Source organism: Lichenostomus cassidix, chromosome 3 (assembly GCF_008360975.1).
Source record: "Lichenostomus cassidix isolate B80296 chromosome 3, HeHo_3.0, whole genome shotgun sequence".
Classification (NCBI taxonomy): Eukaryota; Metazoa; Chordata; class Aves; order Passeriformes; family Meliphagidae; genus Lichenostomus; species Lichenostomus cassidix.
In genome coordinates, this window is record NC_139483.1 from 23,424,388 (window position 1) to 23,445,254 (window position 20,867).

The 20,867-nt window shown below is 41.0% G+C and overlaps 1 protein-coding gene across 2 annotated transcripts; it reads right to left on the reverse strand.

The window, feature by feature from the left end:
• Window positions 1-8,195: 8,195 nt before the first annotated feature.
• On the reverse strand, window positions 8,196-19,348 carry KCNG3 (potassium voltage-gated channel modifier subfamily G member 3). 2 transcript variants are annotated; one of them, XM_085054953.1, is made up of 2 exons: window positions 18,600-19,348; window positions 8,196-9,955 (listed from the first exon to the last, which is right to left on the reverse strand). In XM_085054953.1, exons 1-2 carry the CDS (start codon window positions 19,208-19,210, stop codon window positions 9,310-9,312), a joined length of 1,257 nt encoding a protein of 418 aa, XP_084911079.1. In that variant the 5' UTR covers window positions 19,211-19,348; the 3' UTR covers window positions 8,196-9,309. The 2 variants fall into 2 exon arrangements, with proteins under 2 accessions (XP_084911079.1, XP_084911078.1); XM_085054952.1 differs by having other exon boundaries at window positions 18,567-19,348.
• Between the last annotated feature and the right edge of the window lie 1,519 nt (window positions 19,349-20,867).

The following is a 20,867-nucleotide window of genomic DNA, read 5'->3' on the forward strand; positions in this document are numbered from 1 at the left end:
TTTTAGCAAAGCTTTTGTTTCACACTCTTTGTTGAAAGCAAAATAGTAAGTATTGTTTGTAGTATATTCTTCTTTAAAATAGTAGGAGAGAATGAATAAGGATGTCACTTTGGAAGCCAAGTTACAGAGCTGAACACAGGAGCATTTGCTGCATATGTTACTGTCCTAGGTTGCAATATAGATGTAGTTAAGTATTCTATTACCACCAGCTGTGGGCCGTTAGCTGCTATCACCTGCTAATGACCCACTCCGGATGACAGGCAATGGGCCATCCGTTAGCTATTATCACTTGCTAACGACCCACCCCGCATGACAGGCAATGGGCCATCAGGGACCCACCGTGTGACTCATGGACTTATCTCATCCCATTGTGGGATGCTCTGCCCAGGAGGTTACTGACAGCCTTGGAGCATAAGGAGTTGGCTGACATGCTGCTGGCCACAACTTCAGTAAGCAGCAAAAGGTTGTGTTTGGGGTAACAGCTCCCACAGTTAAAGGCAGTGTAGGGACTCTGCAGACCAACATGGCACATTTTCATGGGAGTTTCCAGTGGTCATCTCTGAAAGGAAAGAATGTGACTTTTGGAGAGGTTTTAAGTCAAAGCCCTCTGTTTAGTTTTGTGTGTATTTTGAATTGTTGCCTGAAGAATTCAGTCCTGGGTGCCCTTACTGTGGATGCCTTATGCTTTCTTGTAGTCATTAGCACTCCACAGAAAGTGAAGCAACTGCTGAGTGTCACAAGACAGTGCCAGAGTCTCTCTTATTCTTCTGATCTGAGAGACTGCGTCTGCATGGGGACACATTCGGAAAACATTCAGAGGGAAATAGTAAATCATAAATATTGGTAATACGACTTGTTGTCACAATGTGTAATCCAAAGAAATGGGCGAAAGCTTTTCTTTCTAGCAAAGTAGGCAGGTATTAGTTGGGTTACACTTGCCATGGATGAGTGGACTGGGGAACTGCTTTTTAGCACAGTCCTTGAGGGGACAGGATGCTGGATTTAAATAAGGATGTACCTATAGAAATGAAGGTAGGGGAACAAAGAATGGGCAGGATGGGCTGGCAGACACATGGGCTGGTGCTGGGATTTCAGTGATTCTTGGTGCCAGCACAGAAGCCTGTGGGTGTGGCTAGCAGCAGAAAGAAAATGGGGCAGCTAGGAAAGGGGTAAAAACCAAAAGGGAAAGAAATGGGATGGACAGTGAATCACTTAGAAACTACTTCATTGCATGGAGTCTTTTGCATTGTTTGGTTTAGTGTTTTTAACCTCTCCTGATCCCTCCACCTCATTTCCTTTACTGATTAATTATTCTTCCACCTGTTCTCTGCAATATTCCTTTAGTTCGCATGACAATACTGAACTCTAAGCAGGGATAAATCTCCAGATCAGGGGACATAGATGTAGTAAGTCCTTTTACAGGTATTAAGCTGCTTTCTTTAATAGAGCAGCGAAAGCCTAACAGTTTCCAAGACTGATAGATTATTTGAGCATGATTCAATTACAGGCTGGTGGGAATAGATCAGCCACTGAAACTGTCCTGCCCAAGCCCAGCCAGTTTGTTTTACAGTTTCTTTGTAGAAACAGCAGTTTAGAGCAATCAACCAAAAGGTAACGAAATACAAATCTGCAACTGTGACATCCCATTGGAAATTCAGCTCTCAAGTCCACTGCTGTTGGCAGAAGCAGGTGGCCAAAGGCACATAGGTGATTTTTACTGCAGCATTGAGAAGAGATTTGAATAGCCTGTGGGATGTGAAGCACCAGGATAAGACTCTGGACCAAGGATGGAAAGAGTATGATTTAGACTATTTTGTATTGCTTTGTAAAAGCTTTGCTTTGCATGACTGTTTTTTCCCATTATATATGACATTTATTGTGGAGGAGGAAAGAGCTTCTTATCCTACACTGACACAGAGAAATGTATGGATATTTATTCTAAGCTATCTAATCGGAACTGCATTTCAAATGTGAATGGGACAGCCTGTATGAAGAGAAGGCAAAGGTAACAGCAGCTTCGGTCTGGAGGTGTTAATGTTTAACCTTAATGTTTCTTGAGTGAGGGTTAGGTGAAAGCAGAAAGAGAAAGGTCTAAGAAAACAAGATAGAGATGCTGAAGATAAAGAGGGGAGCAGATGAGCTCAAGGTCCTTTGGTCTTGTGTTGAGGGTGACCTGGTATTTACATTCAAGACTTTGTCTTCCATAGTCCAGATGGCAAATAGATTTTCTAAAACAAAACAAAATTCATCTTAGCTAAATTTTATTCACTGCTGGTTGCCTGGTTCCTTTGAAGAAGATTTTTCCTTTCGGACACACCTGATTTTTAAGCCTCTGAGCCAATGGAGAGCAAAAGGCTGCTGTGACCTATAGGCTGTTTCTATCAGAGAACCAAAGAGGTAGAGCTTAAAAGATGCTGCACCTAAAGGCAGAGATACTCAAGGAATCCATATAAATTTAAAGGCTACAAGCAAGAATCTCTGGCAGGAATCCAGATTTGTATTTATTTTTATTTGAGTAATTTTGTTAGTGATGTCTTTTCAGTAAGCCTCTGCATGACTATACTTAGTGAATACCTTGTTGGAGATGTTTTTCTCTTTTAATCTTTAATGGCATCGTACAATAGCATCCTCTTGGAGCATCAAGGATTTAAGATGCTATTCTAATAAATGGCCCAATTTTTACTCATTCATAACATCCCATCAAGTGTCATCAAGTTCAAATATTAAACCCTAATGACAAAGGTCATGGTTAGGAACTGTGCTGTCTTGGCAGAGCCAGTGCAGCCTGTCAAGACCTTTAGCAATGTTGAAGACACTGTCTTCTAAGTGGTGCATTCCCTGGGAGGCCCTCTAAGTTTAGGAGAAATAAAGTATTTCAACACTTAGTACTAAACAAGATATCAGATTCAACAGATAAGCTACAGTTGTGCTACAGAGAAATGCTATGTTGCTTGCTTGCACTGTTACCTGCTTTGTGTTTCAGTATTGAATTGTATGTTTTTGGGAGCAGCATTGTAATTTTGATCTGCAGTTGTAGAGTCCTTAGTGCAACAGAAACCTGGTACTCTCTGTGCCTCCTAGTTACTACTTCAATATTGGTAAAAGAGCAGCACAAAGAAATATAAAAGCAGAAGTGGAGGATTTCTGGAGTGCATGGGAAAGAATTCCAATATTAAACTTCTAGATTTCTTAGATTTTAATGATCTTCTTTAGTGGTTTTTTTTTTTGGGGTTTTTTTTAAATTATTATGGCAGACAAATGTATAAAATGTTCCCAGCAGCAGAAAGAATCAATTTTATTTTGGTGGATTCTGTGCATTTACAGTTGTATCTCAAATTGATGGAAGGTGCAAGTGCTGAGCATATTTGCAAAACAGTAACTGTGTTTAAATATTAAAAAAATCCCTTCTGCTTCCAAATATTTTAGAAGTTCTTTTAGGAAAAACACATCTAAAACATACTTCTATGACTATGTAGACATCTGCTTATTTCTTCTGTTTCTTCTCTGACTGATTTTATGTATAACATTTAAAATTAATAAATAACAGAACTGAAGATGCTTATGATTTCTAAATGAAAAGTCTGTTCATTTTCATAATAATGCAGAGGGTTGATGCCAGAATAGTTTATAATTCAGTGATCTCTTAAAATATTCAACCTTTCCTTTACAAGAACATTAGTTGTAAAGTACTTTTTTTTGGAAGTACTCTTGAAATGGCTGCATTTAGAGAATCAAGAGTGTCTCAAATCCATTCACAATCATGCAAATATTGCACTGCTGAAATTTCTGGTTGTGTTGGCATACCAGAAAGAATGCCATGTTGATGTTTGGGTTTTTTTTTTTTTTTTTAATATAAATAAGTTGTAGTGACTTTGAAGCCAAATTCAATCAATTTTTCCAGGTTAGTTTTTAAAAATAATCCTTGAGGAATAATACATGCTACATGGCTGCTTTTCATTTTGACAGTTCTGCAGTCCATAATTATGATAGATATTCAGTTGCTGAAGAATAACCCTGTGTAGGTTTAACTTTATTTTTCGCTTCAGATTTACTTCTGGATGAAATATTCAAATTTTATATTGATTGAAACTCCTGGGTTCTCAATGGCAGGCTTCTCAGTAGCCAAAAATTATTAAAGGAAAAGGTTTTTGCTGAGGTACAGTACTAATATGAATAGCTACAAAATTCACTTCTTTAAAAGGACACATTTTATAAACATTTGTGTTTTGACCACTAGTCCATGAAATATGGCAACAAGTTCAGCAAATTTTATTATGTGATTTTATCTCTCTAATTCTGTATTCACACAAAACCCCCCACATTTATTACCTTTTCAAATTATAGAGTACATTTCTCTTTACAGATAAGCAGACAGTATATAAAATTAAAGATCTATGAAATTATAAACCTTTGCATTTGTAAAGAATAAAGGACTCCAAAAGGTGTAGTTGCAAACATTTGTATTTTATTGGTTTGACCAAAGATTTATATTCTTCTTCTGTGGCTCTTAACATTTGTTGTCAAGTAGATTGTCAGTCTTGGTTGCTGACTGAGCAGCTTGTTGATGCTTAACCTGTCTGGTGTCTGAAACATATTCCCTAATTTGTGTTGCACTTTTTTACTATGAAACCAGTGTTTAGTTGTTTTTCCATGTGGGCTGGGGCAGCTCTTCATCTACTGGAAGTCTTTTCACATTAAATCTCTATTTTAATCAGGGATCTGGTTTATGTAACATATTTAACTATCAGGACATATCCTGACCTGCATGTTTGCTTTTACAAACCTCTAACAGAAAATGAGAGCCAGTTTCCTTTTTTTAAAATCAGTGAAAACTTTTTTATAAAGCAGAATATTTTTTTGCTATGGATAGCTTATTTAACTTTCCAGCAAGTGTCTCCTCAGTAGCTCATCTGAAATAATAAATCTAAAATTTCAAGTGATCCTGAACCTCTTAGGTGAGATAAAATTCAGAGCACAGCATACCTTGTCATTTTGCTGGTTCCCAGGAGACTGGCTGGGTTTGGCTGCTGGATTTAGCTGGCTGGTGTGTGCATTTGTCCACTTCCTAGAGGCATTCAGATCTGATAAGATTTTTGCAGTTTTTATCCAAAAGGAAAGAGACAAGTATTTTGAACCCACAAGGACTTCAGTTTTACTTTGGAATAGGAATATCAGTTCCTTTACAGGCAGGAATTGCATACATGATATGAAAAAGCAGTTCCTCTTGCATATCAAGTTATGAATCTTACATTACCAGGATTTTATTCTTTCTCAAACTTGCTGCTACGCACACCAGTATAAGCCACTGTACAATAAAAATTCATATCACATCTTTATATGGCTGATCCCTATGCTGATAAGACTGTTTAATATCATCAGCCAACTAAACTAGTTTTGTTTTGGTGGGTACTCATCAAGACAATATTGTTTCCAAGTCTTACATCAAGGGAGAGGATAATCTTCCATTCATTGTGATATTTGGGGTGGTGCTACATGTAGAATTGTAGAAGGAAAATACCCTAGAGAGCTTTCCATTTCAGTGACTTCAATAATGATCAAGTACTTTAAAGTGAAATGCAGTACCTTGAAGGATTATAGCCAATATATAGTTCCCAATAAATCAATCCAAAATTTTGAACCTAGTATATAATGTATGATTAACCTTTACAGTCATCAAACCATACAGTGGCAGTTCAAAACCCATTGACATTGGTTTCCACTTTAGATTAACCAAAATGCTGGATCACAGTTGTATAAGCTTTCTTCATTTCCCCTAGTTTTATTCTGTTTATATTTCATCTTATTTGTTCCAGCTGTGAATGTTTCTGATGGACTGCCCATGAGGTCTTTTATTGTATGGGGTTCAAACTGGCAATGATTAGAGATGAGCCAGCTTGTCTTTACCTGGCTTTGAAATCTGTACTTTGAAATAGTGCTGCACCCCATATCTGCACAAAACATGGTCTCAAGTAAAATTTTAGTAAAACAGTTTCAGCTGTTTAAAAATTTGCTTATTTTTGACTACACATATAATTCATATTTTGTAAAGTTTCTCTAAAAAAGCACTGGTCCATTGAAAATAAGATGACATATATTATTAGAAGTCAAGCATCCTATTTACCATATAAAATTCTGGTTTAGGGCTACCATGAAAATTACTTTATTTCAACTGGGTTTGTAAGGAAACTGAAGTCTAAACACTGATAACCATACAAAAATAAAAACAGAAAGAAAAAAGCTGACCCAAAAAAACAACAAAAAAAAAACCCCAACCATAAAACCAAACCAAAATAACAACAAAAAAACCCCACCCCAGGGTCTCTCCTTAGTGGGCTTATGTAGAGCAGTTTGAAAATATTTTATTATAACTCAAATTAAAAAATACAGTAGGTCATTCTGTTCACATTTTGCCATATAAAAATTGAACACAAACTGTTCAAAAAAACATAGTATGACTTAAGATAATCTCCACAGACTTATTCCTTTACACAGTTATTTTCATTAGATTTATGTTTTTACACTGGGAAAGGATTCTTTATCTGAAAAACACTTTATAAAGATGAAACATTTTGTTTGTATACCATATATAGCCTGGATCATTGCAAACTTCCTGTCCTTAATTGCTTATACAAAATGACTCATGGTGCAAATTGATATTCACAAGTTATTTTGTGCATTAATTTAGATTTTTACTTTCTACAGGCATCTAAAGATTAGATTTATAGGTAGTGCTGAAACACATTTTATTTTGTCTTGAAATCAAGATTGCAACATATTCCCATTTATATATTCCCATTCTGTATGGATTTCAATCTATTGTCATCAGAATGATGGTTTGGGTGTTTTGTGGAGGAGGGTTGTATCTCAGGGTATTAGTTTGATTAAATACAATACATAGACAAAAGACAAAATCAGTTTTAAGGAGTTTTATGACTAACAGTGTTTTCCCAAGTGTTAAAAACAGCACATGGAAATCTGTAGGGCTAAGTTCTTACATGGGGGTTTTAACTAATTTTAATTTTTAAAAAAACTTGGAGCACAATAGAAAAAAAATAGCAATTTTCTCCTTGGAAATGGTTTTGGTGCTGTCAAAGTAACTTTTCATTAGAAAATGAAAATGTCATTTTCTTCAACATCTGTGTTTGGATTAAAGTCTGAAATTTTAATTTTGTCAAGGAGGAAATTTTTTGTGAGGAATAAAAAAAAACCCCAAACATTTCAACTGACTATAATATATAATATATGCAGAATATATATAGGTACACATGCAGGAATACAGAGCCAGCATCTCCACTGGTGTAAAATATCTAAGTGTCTCTGAAGTCACAACTTGCCTAACTAACATCAGCTGTGAATCTCACCTAAGAAAGAAATTTTTGCTGATCCCATATTCACCTCTCTGTGGAATGCTGGAGCAGGTTTCTGAGCAACATGGTTTTGATAGAAAAGGGATAAATATAGTAGTGTAGGGAACTACAGAGCTAACCTTCTGAATACACCAGTGGCAAGAAACAGAGGTATGGCTGTAACAGTACTTAACAATGGAGTCTTGAATGGAAAGTCTAGCTTGTCTGTTGGAAAGCTGCTAAAATTCTTTCCAGGTCTTCAGGAAAATTGTGTTTGCAATGTAATTCTTTAAGACTACTTAAGACTAAGACCACTTAAAATGATAATGACTCTTTCAGGTCTCAGGGTAGAGCCTTCAATGTACTGGTTACTGATCAATGTGGCAGGTTTATTTGAGTGAGCAGTTCCAGAGATGTGTTTTGTAGGTGGTACTCGTTTCACTTCTAAAGCCTTTCACAATTACATAGATAAAAGATGCCTCTACAGCACAGTAAGAGTAAATGCGGTATTTTCAGGCAAGCACACAAAATTCAGCTGTGCTGATGACTCTGAACTTCCATGTTAGCATGAAAGCTCCCTGTTGATGTTCATTGGTACCCAAATTTGTAAAGCTGTACCTTAATGTGTTTTAGTATCTAACTGCATATTTCTATGTAGCAGCCTTTCAGAATTATACTGAACAATGCTATTAAGCAGTACTACACAAGAAATGTAGTGCACAGTATTTCAGAACCTAATCTGATTAATTTTCATTTTCTAGTAACATTAGAGAATATGCCATTTTGCCAAGGGCAACTCACACTTCTGTATTTCACTTTCTTTGGTATATTCTGGGCTCTTTACTGTTGTTTTTAAAACTTCTATTGAGGTGTATCCTTCAAGTAAGGACTGCAGAATTTAATGATGAAAAGTCTCATCTGACAGGGAGCAGGTACTCTTCTTTTCCAGTGCTTGCTCCAGGCCACCTCAAATGATTGAATCTTACAATTTGTCTTAAGAGAACTCTCACTATGACATCTATGTTTAAGATATGTGGGTGGAGCAGGGGGGAGGTCAGGGAGGGAAAATCTGTGCTTGTATGTAACTTCAGGTGGATGAAGTTGGACTGAATGTACGTAAAATTTGGAAAGCTCCCCCACTAACCTACCAGGAAATACATATATCAATCCCTGATTTCTTATGCTGACCTTTGTAAAGTACAGCACTTGCTTCTACTTACAATTTGGTTCCAGAGAAGAAATTAATTGTGACCTAAAGAAGTCCTTGCTTACAACATTTGGAGGTTCACTTCTTGCACTCACTTGTGAACTCTCAAATTCAGAGAAATGCCACTGACTTCACTGGGTTTACAGAAGATTTGTGTGCTTTCTCAAAGATCAGAATCAGGCGTCAAGGTTCTTTTGGTCCTACAGACCTATATTCTTCATCTTTCCTGAGTCACAGAACCCGCTCTACTTTGTTGCAAAGCACAAAAGTAGTAGTGATTCTCCTTCAGTATATAATTTGGTTATCTGAGTTAAAAGTGGAGATACTTCAGGCAAGAAGCTATCAATGCCTCTGTGAAGCATTTAAACATTGAAATCTTTGAAAAACTTCTGCTACACGTTGCTTAGAATGGTTTAGGATATAATTACAAGAATGACAGATCTCAGTGTTAAGCCCATTTTTTGTTCTGCTTTTGTGTGGGAAGGCAAACTGAACACCAAACTAGTCTGGCTGAGGACTTCTGAAACCTCTTTAGTTAATTTTGTTCTCTCAAATTAGAAATGTCACTCCCTCTCCTTGCAAGGTGCTCAAGGCAGATGGTCATCCTTCCTGTCTGAATGGTGATGGGCTTTCTCCAGGCTGGTGAGAATGTTGTTCCGCAGGACCATCCAGTCAAGGAGGACACGTGAAGGGACCTTCCACCATTCTCTTCTAAGACAAAGCTTAGCAAGTAAGTACAACAGAATGCAAGTCGGGTCAATTTAAGAATTCAGCAGAGAGGCTTCTGCTGTACCGAGCAGATCGGAACTTGAGCTCATGGTAACATTGCACAAAGCTGTGGTAGATGAAAGTGATTGGCAGGGCTAATAAAACGATGCCACTAACCACACAAATTCCTCCGAGAATCCTTCCTGGTACAGTGATGGGACACATGTCACCGTAACCAACCGTGGTCATCGAGATGATCACCCACCAACAAGCAGCAGGAATGCTGGCATAATCCTTATTCTTTGTTCCCAAGTCCAGCCCATTTTCAAGAAGCTGTGAAAGTGCACTGAAAATTGCCATAGCAACACAGATAAAGACAAGTAGCATCACCATCTCTCTGTAACAACGCTTCAGAGTCAGACCAAGTGTTTGAAGGCCAATGAAATGACGGGCCAGTTTAATCACCCAAAAAATTCTCATCATTCTTAAGACCCTCAAGGTGACTCCAGCCCTCTGAAGCTGTGAATTTTCCCCTGTGAAAACTGTCATTAGGACAGAGATGTAGTAAGGAGTAATTGCCAGCAAATCAATGATGTTGAGAGGTCTTCTGACAAACTCACACTTGTTTTTGGAGACGATGAACCTCACAATACATTCTGCAGTGAACCAGCCAATGCAGATAGCTTCAATTATCCTGCCAAAAGAAACAAAGGACAGCATTTATGCTCTGTGCAAAGGCTTCAGGGGATGGTGGGTTTGTTAACAGATATTACCAGTGACACTTAGACTTTCACAGACAACAAACAGAAAGCCATGCCATCCTTATCCTGCACCTGGCACTGGATTTCAGCAATTAACCTGAGGATCTAGTTGGAGTTTAAACTGATAATTGCTAAGAACTCACTCACTGATCATTTTCTTTGAATTACGGATTGCTACTAGTCATTGTGCTGGGGAAATATGCCTAAAAAACCTGGAATCTACCAGGAAACGGTAGGACACCAGTGCCAGTATGCAACCTTATCTAGAACACATGGGTTTGTGGAGTTTTTTGTTCATTGAGTTTTGGGAGGTTTTTTTTTTACTTTTTGTTTATTTAATATAATGTGTGAGGCCTGGTCCACTTGGGAATGCCAAGGGTTGTAGATCAGTGAACTATCTGGTTATGAACACTAATGTATAGAACCAGACTGCTAAACTAAAATGGAAGTGCAGATGGAGCAGGCAGAAATCAGTATTTGCATTGGATAATTCATGCACAAATTAGTTCTTTAGGAACCAGTTTAAACCAATCTGTCTGATCTGCATCCCAAACAGGGGCTTACCTGGAACTACATTCAGAAGTATTATAGGTATTGCTACTAAATACAGATGGTATTCTATTTTTCATCACTGGGTACACAAAGTAGTAAGCTTGTGTCCTTCCATTTACCTCTGTGCTCTGCATTACTGAATTTTTGCTTTTGCTTTAAATTTAACTGCGCCTAAACTACATTGCAGCAAAAATGTCAAGGTAACCAAATGTTAAGGTAATAGGCAAGATCATCTTCTTGCCAGATGTAGAAGAAATCCTGGAAGGAGATTTCAATATGTTCTTAAATATTTTCAGGTCCCAGTGGACTGAATGAGACTTTAGAATACCTCAACTTGAAACCAGTAGAAGATAGAAAGGAAGATTAAAATGTTGCTCAGAGATTATTTAGTAACTTCTGTGCATGTGGTCACAAATCTCCCTAAGATTTCAGGCTGTGCTCACTTCTTTAATACATGAGGGAATGGAAGCTAATCTTTCCCCCATTCCTCCATTTATCTTTTTCACCAGCACTTTGAGCAAAGAAAAAGCCCATCACTGATGCCTTCTCAACAGCTCTGAAACCAAATTGGTTTGAGATCAGAATTCAAAAATACTGCCAGGAAATACACCCAGAGCTTTTTATCTACTGCAAAGACTCTAACAAGGTAGTATCTGTTGAAACATAATGATTTGCAAGTGATAATCCAACTGTCATTTCAAAGCTAAAATTTTTCTTCCCTAACATATCTGCATAATTTTTTACCGGTTCTGAAATCTATTGTTATTGTTAAGACAGTGGCCTGTTAGAAAGACAGTGTTCTTCTCTAACTGATGTAATTACAGACTCTATAAACTAACTTTTTCATAGAAGTTTTACACACTACAATTTTTTTTTTATTAATTTAATTTTTTTCATTCATTCTGTCTAGTTTTAAGCTAAAATTGGAAGAAACAATAATAGTCGCTTGATGTAAAGTCATTATGTACATTGTAATTTTAGCTACAATAAATTTAAATGAACATTAATTAAATTAATTCACATATAAAAATTGACCATGGTTCTGTTCTGGACCATAAGTTCTGTTAGCCAGTGGTCTTTCTTCATGAAGGGCTTGTAGAATACTAGCTCATGTTGGACCTTTTGCTGGAAAGACCTTTGGAATTCAAAACCAGTTTGCTCCTAAGAATTAGGTGTTCTCTTAAAAATTAAGCTTTTGGTAAACTTTCTTTATGTTTGAAAAAAATCATGAAAAAAGGCTTAATAGGTAAGTTTACTTAAATCCTTTTTACATATGGTGAGGAAATACCTAACACTTTCCCCAGTAAAATCAAACAGCAAGATCATGGTAATGGACAAACTGATGAAGTCTGAATGTTCTTGTATGTTGGCCAGTTGAGATCTCATGTAATGATTAAGAGAAAAATTGTATCTGGATAGAAAACTGCAGCCAGGTATATTCAACAATTCCAACAGACTGTTTCTTTACATTTTATGAGATTTCTCTGGTGGTGTTGTCTGTATCCTATGATATGAAGCATTTAAAGGAAAAAATTTGTATTTATACAATTTAAAGCTTTTTCACTTGGTATTTCCTCCTGATGCCCTGATAATGTTGGAAAGGTGACTCCTCCATCTTGTCACCCTTTAGACAGGTGATCTCTGCCTTGAGCTTTAAGGAAGTAAGGTCCTGATCATTGTGATACAGTAGAAATTTTCTTTACGAATCAACATTGATTCAGTGGTCATATAACTTTGGGGAATAGCAGTATAAGTAAATGTCCATGAAATATGATCAATCCATTGTTTTACTGTGGCAGTTCCTAGGACAAGAAAGACTGTAAATCAGTTATACTTCAGTAGGAAGGATGGGAGAAGTATTTTATTGTAGGATGGATTTGAAGCGAGCTAAGGAACGTCGTTGATGCAAAAATGACAAAGCAAGATCAAGGCAGTGGGGGATAGGTTAATGCCAGTCCATTATAACTTGCGCTCCCATTTCTCCATTTTGCATCCATCCTTCTTCCTCCTGGCTTGGGTGAAGATAATGAAGAAGGGTGTCCCTTATTTTTTTTCCTTCCTCAACTTTTCAGCCATCAGTGAAACATTTTTCAGTTTTCCTCTCTTGTCACTCCTTTTCTGCCTGTGTAGATGGATTTTGGCAGTACTGGTGAATCACACAAAAATGAGTGCTTTGGTGAGAAAAAACTAGAAACCTCTGGCATGTTGGGAAATCTGGAGTGCTACATTCCACATTTCCACTTTCAGATCAAGTCTCCCTCTCCTTGGAGTGACTTATCTTTACAGCTAACCTTATTAGAGGATAAATAACATCTAATAAGGAAAGCAATTTTAACAGTCCTTAAGAGAACTTAACAAAGTATGAAGTTAGAGCCAAGTAAAAGGCATGTACTCAGAAGACTAAAGTACCTGTATTTTTCATAATCAATTCTTAACATATTTTCTGCATATTCACAAGTCAGACTACTTTTATTGCCTGTGTTTGGAATAATGCTGTATTTAAATCTATAGCTATGTAATTAAATAGTGACTTCATTTGGTAAAAATATAGTAGCTATTTTATAAACTTCCACCACAATTTTTGGGTTTTTTCACTTTTAAAAAAGCTGGTATCCAAAAAAGAGAGGGGTAGTTAAAAAGAAAGTCATGAAGTGTTTCATTGAAGATTCCCCAAAAAATTTATAAATAATCAGAGAAAATACTAAATCCTAGTTTTTATTCAGTCACAGGCTATTTCTGCTCAAACATACTGCTCATTGTCCCAGACCTAAGCACATGAAAGTAGGTTTTTCTCCTAAAATTTTAAGCCGCTTGGTACTTAACAGTCTTTCAAGATTGCTCTAATGAGTCTTTTGTCCATAAAGGGAAAATCAAGCCTTTGCAAGCCTCATTCCTGCTGTACTCTCCTCACTGTTCAGTTTTCTATTCCATATGATAACTTTCTCTCAGAATAAGCTCCTTTATGTACAATGAGTTAAACCATTTCAGAAATCATTTTTTTCAATCACTAACAAGATTAGTTTGCTATTACTAAAAGATAAAATCCTATTGTAACTATTTTAGAATTGTTTCAACTTAGCAATATTCTTTGCCTCAGCTTGCAAATTCATATACTTTCATTATCCCCTGGTGAGTTGGTTGAAATTGAGCCAAAATATTCCTTAGTTGCACTATTATCTATTAAGCTTGTAAATAAAACATACACAGCAACAGGACACATGAGGAAAACAGATGATATGATTAAAGACAGTATATGACAGGATTAAAGTCTGTCAGCACTGATTTGTTAAATTGTTGCTAAAGCCTATTTCCACATAAAGCACATTAAACCTGAAAAACGTCCAAGGAGTAGCCAGAATGATCACTTTCCTGCTCAGGAAGACTCCTAAGTGATTTCAGCAAATGTTCAGGGGGTTTTTATCCTTTTGAAATCAAGGGTTTCCTTCTCACTACAAACTGTGGAGTAAAGGCCACAAAACAGCTAGTTTCCCTGAATTAAAAACCCTGCTGGCTCTTTTTTTCCATTCTGTCCCTGCTTTGCTAGAAATTATATGTTGTCACACATTAAACTCTGGTGCTTTTTGTGGGAGGCTGTAATGACCCAGCACTCGCCAGGGAAGGGGCAAATGCCTTTCAGAGCTCAAAGGGGAGACCTGGATATGAACATCTTGAGCCCTGAGATCCTCAGCATCTTTTCCATATAGGTTGAACATGACTGGCACCTAGTCCTGGTGAGTTAAGGCTCTGCTGTGCCCAGGCAGTCATATATATCTGTTCTTTATTTCACCCCTATTTTTCAAAGAGCTGGTAAATTCAATAGAAGAATCTATGTCTGTGTTTTTGACCTAGGTCTGTAGCTCCATCCTTTACCTTCATCCAACTGTTTTAACCTAGCAAAAATGTGGTGTTCAAGTTAGATCTTGTCCAGGAAAGGAGTTCTTACTGGTTTTTCAACAGGTGTTGAACATTCAGGTGTTCTGAAATTCCACCACCATAAAGGAATAATAATTTTTGTATGTCTGAAATTCAAATGAAATTTTTTAGGCTGATATTTTGCAGAGATTAAAAAAAGCCCACTGGCACTTGATGAGAGATGCTGTTTGGTGAAACTACTGTGTTTATTTGCTTTTGGTTAAGAACACAGTAATCATGTAGGCTTGATAAGTCAGTGATTATTTCAGTACCAGCTTAATCACGATCATTAAGTGGAAGGGGACAACAGTCTCTTCTTAGTGCTAACAAGCTACTCGTATTTAGCACTAGAAAAATAGTTTGAAGGCAGGTAGATAGAATTGTGCTGGCAGTAAGTCAAGCAGCTTCAAATGATTTCCCATTACAGGCTTGAGGAGCTCTCCCTAGAAGATTACGCTCACAATCAGCACATGGACAGGTCCCTGAGCAGAGACTCACAGCATGCAGCTGCTGGCACAGTTCAGAGGACAGCAAAGATGACTTGAAATTGCCAGAAGCAACAGAAGGCATTCCTGCTGTCTGCTCCTAAACTCTGCAAATCTAATGCAAATCTTTAGCTCTGATAAGTGGAACTTGCCAAGGCAGGGAAGGGAGCAAAAATCTTAAAATGAAACAAATTTAATAACTCATCCCTCATCCTGAGAACAGACCTGGGAAAGGCAATCCCTCTGCAATCAGGGAATTATATTTCAGTGTCTGAAATATCTCTGAAATTCTTAGGTCAGCTTTCCCATCCCTCTCTCCTTGAAAAAAGCTTACTCGTGGAGTTCTCTGTTGCCCTCTAAAGGGTGTTATCCCAAAGGATCAGAAGTAGCCATAGGCTGTTCATCCTTTGCGAGTATTGTCACCATGAAAATGCAAAAAAATGTCATGGTTTCTGAGGAAAGCTTGATGGACTCAATTCCTCTTCTGCTGAAGAGGTGTTCATACAAGAAAAACAAGCACTGCTGATATTAGCTGGCAGCCCCAGTAACTCTCACTGCAAACCTCATTAAAGAGGCTGATTTTGTAAATTCCAAAGTGAGGTTTCGCTTGTTGATGTCCAGGTAAGCTGGAGACACACTGCTGGTAAGCTGCTTTCTCTACAGCTGTCCAAAGCAGTTCTGGGAATGGTTACCATGGGAGGCAGCCACAGAAATTATCCATGTGGCACCTTTCTGACATAAGGTATTGAGGCAAGGGCAGGGGGGCTTTATTGTGAGAGACTGAAAATGTCAGAGTTGCTGGGTTTTGTGAGGTTGTTTTCACCTCACCTCAGTGGCTTATGCTGAGCTGAATAATCAGTTACATCCAAATCTGCAGCCTAAGGATTTCTAGATTCACCCATTCAATTTTCACTCCTAAAACTTTTCAAAATACATTTTTGGAATAATCTAAAATCTTCATACTAGTAATTACAGTGTTATGCAAGTTAAAACTTTCTTGTGTAGAGCATTAATGTAAAAATTTATCTTGGGAAAACATTTTAAATTATTGTATTACTAAGTTAGATAGAATTTCTTTATTTTGATGAGGAACATTTTTTAATAAACAAAAATAGAATTTGGTTTCAAACTTTTAAATATGTCAGAAACAAGTGGACAGATTTTTAAAAGCCTTTTCATCTAAGAGGGACAGTATTGCCAGAGTATGCAATCCCAGACACTATGTGATTTCTGTGGTCAGACTTTCAAATAAGCCACTTAGCTACTTATGTTTTGCAAACCAAACCAATTTTAAATGAAACAACTACAAGAAAATAAAATATAAAAAACAATGGTAAATAAAGTCAGATCAGAACTGGGTATGTTAGGTCCAATCCTATGTCATGTGTGAGCAGTGGCAACTAAACTGGACCGCTGACTTAAAAACAACTGTAGCTAACACACGTTCTTTTCCAGCTACAACAGGCTTTTTAGCAGTGATGCAGCATATGCAAAAAAGAGAGGAGTGGCTTCACCTTGGTGGTCACCTCTGGACAGAGAAGCACGCATTTGTATTTGTTTTCCATGTGTTTGATCCAGATTGGGATCAGTTCTTGGGCAGTGAGAGCACATGGGTGAAGGCACTAATGAGCTGAAGCAGTCTGTGCTGGTGCTTGTATGCGACAGACTCTTGCGAGATGGGTAGAAACTGTTCAGCTGCAACTTTTAGTTATCTCTATTTTTTGGTTGCAATACCATGGAGTACTACAGCTGGTACTGGAGAAACTCACCCCATCATTGGTAGTTGTCCTTCTGCTTCTAAAAGCAGCCTCCACTGCCCTGGGAGCTGTTTGGCTATACTGTACTTTACAAGTATTTAGGACCTTATCCTTCTAACACTTGGTATACAATATGCAATCGTTCAGAAGCATAAAATTATTATCTTGAGAGCAAAGGCACTATGAAAGAAAAAGTACACGTCGTATGCCATGTTCCTCTGCAAGCTGAACTCTTTCAATGAGAGAAAACTTGTTGATTCTCACACCATGAAGATGTAACAAAGACATGCCTGATGTGGTTAATGCTATCATAGAGTTGCATCTATTTTCCTGTGCCTCTTGGGAGTATCTCAGCAATTTGCTGCTGTACAAAGAGGTCACCCACAGCATCTACTCTTTGAAATAACCTTGCAAAGCTTCTGTAAGGCTTTTTAAATGGAAGAACCTTTAGGAGCAACTTCTGACATATCTGAATCTAAGCAGGAATCAACAGCTTCTCAAACTGCATCTGTTTTCTTTTTGTTCATACAATTAATCCTTTGGCACAACTACAATAAGAAATACAGGTGCAGTTTTCCATTAAGCTAATGGAAACTATGAAAATACTTTCCAAGGAATTAATCTGGCTACTAAGATATAATATATCACATTCCAATTAACTCTATGGTAAAAGATGATGATTTCATAATGACAAGGCTGCAATTTCACTGTAGTTCCCTTTTAGCAGAGCAGGAGCTGAAAACTTTTTTGTTGAATATCCTGTCTGTTTCAAAAGAAGGGAGAAGCTAGCGAATACCAGAAATGTTTACTTCTTTTTTTATATGTCAGTCTTATTTATGGGAGAAATTCAACCAGACTGGTCTCAATTTTGTTCTCTAGGGAACAGGGGAGAGGAAGAAGGAGAGGGAACAGAAGAGTGGGTGCAGTGATACTGGAGTGAGCAGAGTTGCATTCATGTAACCCCAATCTGAGGTTACAAGAAAATGGAAAAGGTTTTGTTCTTACTAATAAGGTTCGGGATTAAGCCATTTACTCGGTTCTCTGTTTTCTTCAACTGTTTTGCAACGTTTATTATGCTTACATATATTTTATCTAAAGGAAATGTAAACATCTGTCACATTCATACACTGGGGTGCTTGAATGATGCAAGAGCTCGGTGTGCAGTTTGATCATCTCCTGTGTTCCCCACATAGAGAATCTGAGATGGAGAGGGGCGGGGGGGCAGTGCTGTTCCCACATACAAGATTTTACCAGAGCAGAATCGTAACAGGCACTGGATCTGCTCCAGCAGCAGGACCTGTACGAATACACGCAGAGTATTTACAGGATTGGTCTTTTCCCAGGAAAAGACAGCAGAATTGCTTTCTTTTGGGAGGTTATTTTCCTGGTTTTTTTTCCCCCCACACTCGGCCTAAATTGATTTTCCGAGTGCCTGAAGTTTTCTATGTGGTCCCGTGTCACCTTAGAGGGGGCAGTAAGAGCTCCACGATCCCGCACGGAAGGAGGCACCCTCAGTGCGAGCAGGAGCTGTATCCCGCCGGCCCCGCTCCGCTCCCAGCTCCAGCCCCGGCCCGCCGGCAGCGCGCCCGCTCCGGGCATCCCCGCGCTCGGGGCCACGGGCGCTCGGCGGGAGCCGCAGCTGCGGAGCAGCGCCGCTCCCCCGACACCCCGACCGACAGCCCTGCCCGGGCACCGGCTCAGGGCCGCCGTCTCAAGGCGCGCAGACGATCTCCGCCGGCGGCGGCGACAGCCACGGACCGTCAAGACAAGGGGCGGGAAGGACACACTGGACGGGACACACGGGGACCGGACAGCGGGAAAATAAAGCATCCTCCTACCCTGAGGGCTCCCTCACTGACTCTGCTGTGTACCTGCTCTGCTCCTCCACGCTGCGATTCTCCGGCGCCCGCCACTCGGGCAGGGTGCTGGCGCACAGCACCACCATGGACACGATGACGAAGAGGATGGAGACGGTGGCCAGGACCTGGGCGGCCACGGAAGACGTGGGCTCCTCAAAAGTCCTCCTCATCCTCTCGAGCCACTTGCCGCCCTCGGCTGCCGGTGGCCGCCGGCCCTTGCCCTCGGGGCCGCCCTTCGGCTCCTCCGCCGAGTAGTACGTGCACGTCTCGGACATGCGGTCGTCGAGGCGGCGCTGGCAGCAGTAGTCGAGGTGGGAGCCCTCCAGCCCCCAGTAGATCATCTCGTTGTAGAAAGAGAGCTCGCACATGTGCGGCACGAAGCGCAGGTGGCCGTGCCGCACGTAGAGCATGATGAAGCCGAAGGCCTCCGAGTGCCGGTCGAAGAAGTACTCGTTCCGCTCCCGGTCGTAGTCGTCGCACACCTCCAGAACGTCCTGCTCCGAGAGGCAGCCGTGCAGGCGGCTCACCCGGCGCAGCGGGAAATCCTTCAGCACCTCCCGGGAGAAGGAGTACCGGGTGCCCCCGACGTTCAACACCACCGAGGGACCGCGGCCAAAGTTCATGGCTTGGGCGGGACGGAGGAGGGGAACGGCGGGCAGGGCAGGGCGGCGAGGCGGGGGGCAGCGCGGGCGGCAGCGGCTGCCCCGGCTCCGGCTCTGCGCGCACCGCTGGCGGCTCCCGCTCGGCGACGGGGCGGGCGGCGGGCGGGGAGGGAGGCAGGGAGGGAGGGACGGCTGGAGAGACGCCGCCGCGGGCGCCCCAGCGGCCGCGCAGGAGCGGAGCGGAGCGTCCCCCGGCGATGCCGCTCGCAGGTGCGGGCGCGGCTCAGCTCCGGCGGGCGGACGCCTCCGCGGGGCCCCGCCGGGGCGGGGGCGGGGCCGCGGGCATGGCGGGGCCGGGGAGCTCCGTGCCCGGCGCCGCTCCGCTGCGCTCCGCCGGTGCCGGTGCCGGCTGGAAGGCGAGCGAGGGGCGGTGCGGCGACGGCGGGGTGGGGACACGCCTCCTCCCCCGCCCGCGCACATGGAGCGGAGCAGAGCCGAGCGGGGCTGCCGCGGGGTTCCCGCTGCGCTCAGCCCTCCGGGGACCTTCCCGGCAGAGGGTTTCGGCACAGCGCGGGGACTCGTCCCCGCCAGCTCCGCTCTCCGCCCCGCCAAGCGGCACTTGCTCGAAGTTGTCCACCAAACGCAAGTAACACTTTGTGGGCGTTTTTTCCCCCCTCTCAAAAAAAGCTGGAAGTGAAGCGTCTGAGCACCGTGCGGCTCGCTCTCTGTTCGCGGCAGCCGACGGCCAGCGCCTGTCTCTCCCAGCTCGTGTGTTCTGCTGGGGCAGCGGGCGCTCCCGGCTCCCGGTGCGCGGCAGGGCAGGGCGGCGGCGGGCGGCCGTGGCTTCCCTGCAGCTCGCAGGTTCCTTGTCACAGCCCGTCCGCCCCGGCGCTCTGCCGTGCACATCTGGATTGGGACACTCTTTTCTTTTTCCTCCTCAGATAGTGTATGGACGCCAAGAAGAGCCAGGTTCGTTAGGCAGAGTCTACTTCCCTGCTTCTGCCCATCCCCGTCTCAGGTCTCAGCTCCTGCAGCTTCCTGTCTTCTTGTGTCCTGCACCTGTTCACAAGATTAAAGCAATTATTAGCTGCCACCACCCTGTCTGCACTCTAAAGCTTTGATTTCATTTGGCGGCATTAACGCCAGGGAGTTAATTTCCACTACTGATGGTTTTTCTGATTCATTTTTACCGGAGTCTGACACTTCTCCAAACTAAGATGTTTTCTAGGCTCATTAACATCTGGATTAGATGCTTCCAGGTTATCAGGAGAAAGGGCAGGTGAGTGTATCTTTTCCAAACCGATGCCAAAGATTTGTTACTCAAGTGCTGTGTCTTTGAAAGCGTATCCAGGTTAAACCAGTGTTTCACCATCCCCGTTCTTTGTCGCTCTAGATATATGCACTTTATGGGTTGTTCTTGCTGCCATGTTACTTCATCAGCTGAAATTTCTAAGGCATATTTAGGTGTGTGAAAATAAATGAATAGTCTTCTAATTGTGTTGTAAAAATCGGGGTTTTTTTTAAGGAGAATGATATTAAGCGCTACTATTTTTAAGCCTATCTGTAATCTCTAAAAAGCACTTCTAGAGAGATTCTAAGGAATATCCGCGTTCCCACCAAGAGAATCCCGCGGTGTCTGGCTGCTGTGCAGTGCGACCACGAGAGGGCGCGGTTAGTC